At 51.6% G+C, this 7,490-nt stretch overlaps 1 protein-coding gene across 1 annotated transcript in view; it reads left to right on the top strand.

Annotated features, from left to right (window-relative positions):
- Nucleotides 1-7,490, top strand: part of DAAM1 (dishevelled associated activator of morphogenesis 1) — a gene marked incomplete at its 5' end in the record, with an annotated part of 42,797 nt that overhangs the window by 12,870 nt on the left and 22,437 nt on the right. Inside the window, 10 exons of the mRNA XM_010143065.1 lie at nucleotides 1,831-1,925; nucleotides 3,734-4,067; nucleotides 4,533-4,643; nucleotides 4,762-4,865; nucleotides 5,291-5,357; nucleotides 5,691-5,808; nucleotides 5,933-6,071; nucleotides 6,552-6,610; nucleotides 6,884-7,071; nucleotides 7,392-7,482. Of these exons, the coding sequence (XP_010141367.1) occupies nucleotides 1,831-1,925; nucleotides 3,734-4,067; nucleotides 4,533-4,643; nucleotides 4,762-4,865; nucleotides 5,291-5,357; nucleotides 5,691-5,808; nucleotides 5,933-6,071; nucleotides 6,552-6,610; nucleotides 6,884-7,071; nucleotides 7,392-7,482 (1,306 nt within the window). The remainder of the gene's footprint in view (nucleotides 1-1,830; nucleotides 1,926-3,733; nucleotides 4,068-4,532; nucleotides 4,644-4,761; nucleotides 4,866-5,290; nucleotides 5,358-5,690; nucleotides 5,809-5,932; nucleotides 6,072-6,551; nucleotides 6,611-6,883; nucleotides 7,072-7,391; nucleotides 7,483-7,490) is intronic.

Raw genomic sequence — 7,490 nt, forward strand, 5'->3', positions numbered from 1 at the left:
TCACAGGGCCAGGGTGACAGAGGAGGTAGGGCTGGGTGGGGAAATGGGGATGGAGTGGGAGGGCAGGGGGCTGTGAGCCAGGAAGGGAGCGTGCTGCTCCCCTCCAGGAAGGCAGGGATGCCCTGGGCTGGCCACGGCTGCTGGCTGGTTGAAGCCCTGAGCCTGAGCAGAGCTTGTGATCAAAGCCTGCCAGATGCCTGCTGCTTTGATCTCGCTGACACGCTGCTGAAGAGGAGATGGGTTAAATGAGGGGTCAGCACAGCTCTTTATATCTGCGAGGACCCTTTCTCCCTCCTTTGCTTTAGCTCAGCTGGTACTGGCAGGGCTCACCCTGACACCTCTGAGGCCCCAGCACTGTCACATACTCAGAGTGTTGCTTTAGCTGTGACCTTGGTTGCCTGAGTTGGGGTGAGTGAGTCCTACCCTGTGCATGCCCTGGGACTGCAGGCAGCTGTACTTCCTGGGTAGAACTGCAGGTGCCAGGGTCCTGGTCCCCAGTGCCAGCCTGATAGCAAAATCCAGGTGTTGAGATGCTGCAGGCATCCTGTGCACACGGCCACTGTCCCCAGCATAGATGAGCTCTGGTGGGTTGCACTGGAAGACCTGGGAGCAACAGGATCGGCAGGACCCACCCGGGCGAACCCAAGCAAGGATGCAGCATCCTGTCCCCTCCAGGCTCTGGGGTGTCCCCTGAGCCCCCACCTCCTCCAGGGGCACATGGGTACCTGTTGGGATACATGAGTACCACAGCAGGATAAAGGATGCTTCCTTTTTCCCTGCCTCAGTTTAGCACCTTCCCTCTTGTGGACCCTCAATTAGCGTTGGCTTAGCCCCCTGCATTCTCACAGCCCCCTCCAGCCCTGGGATCATCCTCTAGAAATGCATCAAGATTCACCTCCCTTGAACGTCATCTGCAGCATCTCTGAGCAGGGTTCGGCCGGATGCTTTCTTGAGGGATGCTGTGATGCACTTACCTCTTTCTTTTGAAAAGTGTGTGTCCTGGAAGGTGGTGAGCTGTGGGAGACGTGCCAGGGTTTACATCCAGAGCCCATGAGCTGGGACGTTCCTCTCCTGAATTACAGTCTTTCCTTCTCACTGCTCTGAGTCTGAGGGTACACAGAGACAGTTGTGAGCATCCTCTAACATGGACTTATCTGGATGGTCAACATCATCAGGTCAACAATTTGGGATGACACCACTCCTACCTGCAGGGCATTAACTCTGGAACTTAATGATCATGCAGGACAACACTGTGTCCTCTCAAGGCAGTGATCCACTGTCCTGGTTGTCTTGGGGCAGTGAAGGCCAGTGTCTTGCCAGGGCTTGCTGGGGGCTGAGGGCTGGTTTGGGGAAGAGGGCACTGGGTTCCTGTTGCCTCACTTAGCACCAGCTGATGTTTGTTTCCCACTGCTTTGAAACAAACCCCAAGATGTCAGGGAGATCCAAGGCCATCAGCAATGCTGCTCCAAAGCTGATGTCAACTGGGGTGTTGCTGACTTGTGATGCCCCAACACTCGCAGCTTAATTTTGCATGTGCTCATGAGTTGTCTGGGTGCTTGCAGGCAGCATCTTCAACCTAAAGCAACGTGTTCACCCTGCTGTCCCCAGTTCAGGCCATCTCCTTGCAAACAGGGTGGGGGCTCCAAACTGAACCTTTTCCTGAGTCCTGCGATGGCCTTAAGGATCTGGACTTTCAGACTTCCAGAGTCAGTTTGCAGTCCCAGCTCTGTCTCCATGGTTTGGCACAACCAGGCTGCGGGCGCTCCCACTCCTCGGGCACAGCTCTGCAGGGAAACCTCCTCTCTCACATCTGCCTTTCTCCTTCCACAGAGAAAAACGCTGATCGCCTTGGAAAAAGAAGATGAGGAGGAGAGAAATAAAACAATCGAAAGTTTGAAGACTGCGCTGCGGACGAAACCAATGAGGCAATTCTCTCTCATTTCCTGGCTTTATTGCTGCGGTCACAGCTCGTGATTCATGTCCTCTGGCGGGGGTGGGGGTTAAATAGAAATATAAATGGGGCCTGCTCTGGTGGCAAGGATGCTGAAACACCACTTGCATTTATCGATTCACCTCTTGTAATTCTGTTCCTTTTCCTTGGTCCTTTTAGTGGCCAAGAGCCACCAAGACCTTCACATCTGTTCAGGCAAAACAGGCGTTTTCCTTTTTTTTTTTTTAATTTGCTTTTGTTCTCATTGGAACAGAATGTAGAAATTCCTTCCAGATTGAATTTAAAAAAAACAAAAAAAAAAGGCAATTGTTGGTCAACCAGCCCCTTTGTCTCAGCTTCTCTTGCACTTTTCAAAGGAATAAAATCTTCAGGCTTTTATGAAATGCAAAAAACGAAATGTTGCTAGGAGGTTTTGACAGGGAGGATAAAGAAAGGGTGGGACTCTATCTGAATGTCTGTAGTTTTTCTTAAACTCAGTTTCTCTGGAGTCTGCATGCACACATCTGCAAAACCTTTAAGATGCCTCAGGTCGACATTTTCTGATGGGAAAATGCCTTGTGACCCAGCCTGGTTATGGAAGAAACAGCTATTGCTGTAATGTAGTTGCATTCCCCTCTTCTGTTTCTGTTTTGCAATGGTTCTGCTGATGGTACTTGGTAAGAAATTCCCAGGGTTGAGGGTGAGCATCCACTTTCCATGGATCCTGGACATCTTGGGTGCTGGCTCCCCACAGTCTCCTGGGAGCAGGGCTGGTACCCAGCCATAAAACTTTCCGAAGTCCTTGAAAGTGGTTTGTGAGTCTGTCTCCCTGGAAGTCAGAAGGATCCACTAGGCTTCATAGACAATTTTACCTGCAGGACCTGCTTTTGCTCCCAGGGAAGTGACATCAAATCTCCTCTTGAACTGGGCCGAAAGAAGAGCAGGCTTTGAAACAGAGCAATCAGCTTTCCCCGAGCCTGCAATTACCCCTTTTGTTGCTGCGCATCAGCATGGCTTGTTTCGAATTAAAATCATCCCAGTGCTGGAGTGTTCTTGGCTCGTTTGCTTTCCGAGCTCTTGCCTTTTGCCAAACCAGAACACAGCCTGGATGGCATCGGGCAGGGAGGTCCTCAAATGCCTGAGCAGCGCGTAGTGTTATGTCTGCCTGCTCTAGCGAATCTGCCTGGGGGGCTTCTGTGCATTTGCTGTCTGCTTTCTATTTTGTGGTGTTATAAATCATCATAAAAATCAGAAATGCCTTCAAAATGGTGAGACGTGCCTAAGGGAGGAGAAGGATGTGGATGGTGAGACAGAAGAGGTAGCAGGAAGCAGAAAATCTGACAGGTATCATGGACACGGGCTCTGCTGATGTTGGGGAGTCTGAGGCTGATGAGGAGGTGGCTTCAGGGCTTGGGAGCTTCTTCCAGTCCTGTGCAAAACTGGTCCCAAGTGAGTGGGCTTAAAGGCTCAGGGAAGGTTTTGCAGCAGTGTGGCTGCCAACTCCTAACCTCCACCCCGGGTTTGTGCTGGTGGCTGGGTTAGCTGGTCCTCTTCCAAATATCCCTCGCTCTGGACAACCTTGTGCAGACGATGCCTGGTTGCCTACGCTACCAGGCACCAACTAAATTGATTTTTGCAACTCCATCCCTGTCTCTGGACCATAGGAGTCCTGCAGGCTTTCTGTTGTCCAAAACCCAGGAAAAATTACATAAGAAGGTGCTGAGTTTACAACAACAGACCAGTTTGAGAGTAAAAGGGTCTTCTAGCATTTGGTTTTAAAGCTAAAACCCTTCTTTCTGGCAGGTTTGTAACCCGGTTCATCGACCTGGATGGCTTGTCATGTATTCTGAATTTTCTCAAAAGCATGGACTATGAGACGGCAGAGTCTCGAATACATACCTCGCTCATTGGATGTATAAAAGCACTAATGAACAACTCCCTGGGCCGGGCTCACGTCCTGGCCCATTCGGAGAGTATTAACGTAATCGCTCAGAGTCTGAGCACGGAGAATATAAAGACGAAGGTGGCAGTGCTGGAAATCATGGGCGCTGTGTGCCTGGTTCCTGGGGGCCACAAAAAGGTACTGGAGGCGATGCTGCACTACCAGAAATATGCCAGTGAACGGACTCGTTTTCAGGTAGGTGGGTCTCAACTCACCCCTCGGCTCCCAAAATTCAGCATTTTTGTCCCTTCCTCTTCCTGGATACCTACATGCTGCTTGCAGATGATTTATTATGGCTATTTGCAACTCAGATCCTCTGGGAATTACCCCAGAACCACATCTGATGAGATTTGCAGCTGAGCAAAAACTGAAGAAAGGTTATTTAAGGCAGCACCTCTCCCCCCAAAAAATGCTGACTGCTGCAGGGTCGCTGGGATCACAGCTCTGCAAGGCTGCAGCACATCTGGATGGGCTGATGTTAGCTGAAATGGGTGCTGGGGTGGGCTGCGTTACACGCAGGCAGCAGCTGATCATCCATCACCAGCAGGTTGTGACAGGGACTTTAGCAGCATCACGAGTTGTTCCTGCATGCATCCCCTAGCTGTCTGTGCAGCGTTGGGGCTGGCACTGGGCATTTAATTGGCGTTGTATGTTTGGCAGACGCTGATCAATGACTTGGACAAGAGCACGGGACGGTACCGAGATGAAGTGAGCCTCAAGACAGCCATCATGTCCTTCATCAACGCCGTCCTGAGCCAGGGGGCAGGCGTGGTGAGCGCTGGGGCTCTTGGAGAGGGAGGTGTTTTAGTGGGTTTGGGGTGCTTTTATTTCGGTCAGCTTCCTGACGATGTGCACCTTGCTGTGTTGACCCCTGAACTGTCCCTTGCAGGAAAGCCTGGATTTCAGACTCCATCTGAGATACGAATTTCTTATGCTTGGGATCCAGCCAGTCATTGATAAACTAAGAGAGCATGAAAATTCAACCCTCGACCGGTGAGTAGTGACCCCCAGCCCACTGGTTGGTTTTTTTTGCACTTGTTGTGTGCCCTTGCTTTCTAATTTCTGGTCTTGGCTTTTGGGGAGAGTGTGTGAGCCTAGACTCACCCCTCTTGAGAAAATCCTTTGCTGTCGCCAGAAGGAGAAGGGAAAACCCCAGCATGGTTTTGCTGCACTCTAACATAGGGCTGAGCTGGGAACGATGTGCCATCAGGGGTCTGGGGGTGCTGCCAGCCCTCCTCTTCCTTTTCTCATCCCAAAAGGCTCCTTGGACATGCTGTAATGCCTGGGAGCTTGAGACTGAAGATCCATTTGATATTTCAAGTCTCTAGGCTGCTGCCAGACTGACTGCCTGCAATTTATTAATTGTCACATTCATATCTGCTATTAACAGTCTTTTCTTCCCTCTGTTCTCTCCTCAGGCACTTAGATTTTTTTGAAATGCTTAGAAATGAAGATGAACTGGAATTTGCCAAAAGATTTGAGCTGGTGAGTATGAACATTGCTGATGCAGACACTGGCACTTGATGTCACGGTTCCTTTTAAAAACACCTGCATAGTCTGGGACAACGTGTGATCTTTTGGATGAAACTTGTAGGTTGGAAACCTGTCACCCAGCTCTGTCGCAACCTCCATCCTACAGTCTGCTTCATCCTCTTCTCCTCTGGCTTCTGACCGGCGCTCTTTGCCCCTTGAAGGGCAGTGGGGCCTGTCTGTTTGTCAGCTATGGGGATGGCTCATGGGGTTTGGCACTGAGACTCGGCGAGCAGGTGGTGCTGTCAACGGGCCAATGGTTTGACCTTGCTTCACTCCTGTCCACAGGTCCACATCGACACCAAAAGTGCGACTCAGATGTTCGAGCTGACGAGGAAGAGGCTGACACACACCGAGGCGTACCCGCACTTTATGTCTATCCTGCACCACTGTCTCCAAATGCCTTGTGAGTCCCAGGGCAGGCAAGGAAACCAGCGGCTGCCAGCGGCTTGGCAACCCATATTTCCTCCCCAGGGGTGTCAGCAACCTCCCTGCTCCTCCCCTCACTCTCTCCCCTCCATCCCCTCCAGATAAAAGAAGCGGCAACACTGTCCAGTACTGGCTGCTGCTCGACAGGATCGTGCAGCAGATAGTCATCCAGAGTGACAAAGGGCAGGACCCCGACGCCACTCCCCTGGAAAACTTCAATATCAAAAATGTTGTCCGAATGTAAGTGCTTGCCCACTTCTCCCAGAGCTGGCTGCTGAGCAGCACCAACACAGGCTGCCGTGGCTTTGCTGGCTTTTGCTCCAGCAGCTAAGAGGGCCAGGGCTGTGGCTTATCCCTGCTGGGCTGGCATCACTCTGACTTCATAAGCACGATGTGCAGGTGGATAAAGTTCAGCCTCTGTGTCCCCAGTGAGCTATTTCCCCCTGTATTTTCACTGTTCCTTACTCATCACTTACTGTCACCCGGTTGGGTGAACGCTCCTTGGCTGATCAAGCCAGCATCCCTGGAGCAGTGGAGTCAGCGCTGTATCCCAGCCTGTAAAACACTGCCGGGGGGAGGCAGAGCAGAGGTGTAAGAAATCCTCGGTTGGGAGCCTTAAATCCCACTGCCCAGGCTTGCTCAGTCATGTTTCTTGCTGATGATGGTCCCTTATTTACTGCAGTAGGTTTGTCTCACCTGCTACATGTCTTCTCTGTTTAGGTTAGTCAATGAAAATGAAGTGAAACAGTGGAAAGAGCAAGCAGAAAAAATGCGAAAAGGTGAGTGATGGAGAGTTGGAGTGATGGACGGACTCTGCGGACTTCATTGAGTAGCTTAGTTAATATTGCATTATGGGGCTTACAAGGGAAAAAGCAAAGCAGATACTCCTTTCTTCATGGGGGGGTCCTGGCCAGGGTATTACAGCACAGCACACGCTCCCTGTCCTGAACTGCGCGTCTTCGCTGCAGGGCAGCATGGGTTATTCCCCCGCATGCTGCCGTTTGTCAAAAGGGCGTTTGTCACCCAAAAGTGCTCTCTTGGGGCTGTTTCAGAGCACTCTGAGCTTCAGCAGAAGCTGGAGAAGAAGGAACGGGAGTGTGATGCCAAGGCCCAGGAGAAGGAAGAAATGATGCAGACGCTGAACAAGATGAAGGAGAAGCTGGAGAAGGAGTCCAGTGAGCACAAGCAGGTCAAGCAGCAGGTGGCAGATCTCAAGGCACAGCTCCACGAGATGAGCCAGGTGAGGCCCCAAACCTCCTCTCCATTGTGGCCCAGCCCCAAAACCCCTGCAGACACCATGGGTTGATTCCTGGAAGCTTTGCTGCATGGGGGTGCTGAGGAAGGTACTTGATGGGAGGGCCAGCAGGATGTCCAAGCCTGGTCACAGGGTGATTTTTCCTCTCCAGCTGCATCAGACCTGCATCAGGAGTGCCAAAGCCTTTGAGTGCTTCCTGTGTTGGTTAAATTTTGGCCAAAAAAATTAGAAATCGGCATGGGGGCGTTTTTTGGGTGGTGTACCCTGCCTCGGTATGACTGGTCCCCTTCTGCTTTCTCTCCCAGAGGGCAATCTGTGCTGCCGGACCTGGAGGACCTCCCTTGCCACCAGGAGCCCCTGGTGGCCCTTTACCTTCTCCTGCTCCGGGATCCCTTCATCCTCCT

Source organism: Buceros rhinoceros, unplaced genomic scaffold, assembly GCF_000710305.1.
Source record: "Buceros rhinoceros silvestris isolate BGI_N320 unplaced genomic scaffold, ASM71030v1 scaffold28300, whole genome shotgun sequence".
NCBI lineage: Eukaryota > Metazoa > Chordata > Aves > Bucerotiformes > Bucerotidae > Buceros > Buceros rhinoceros.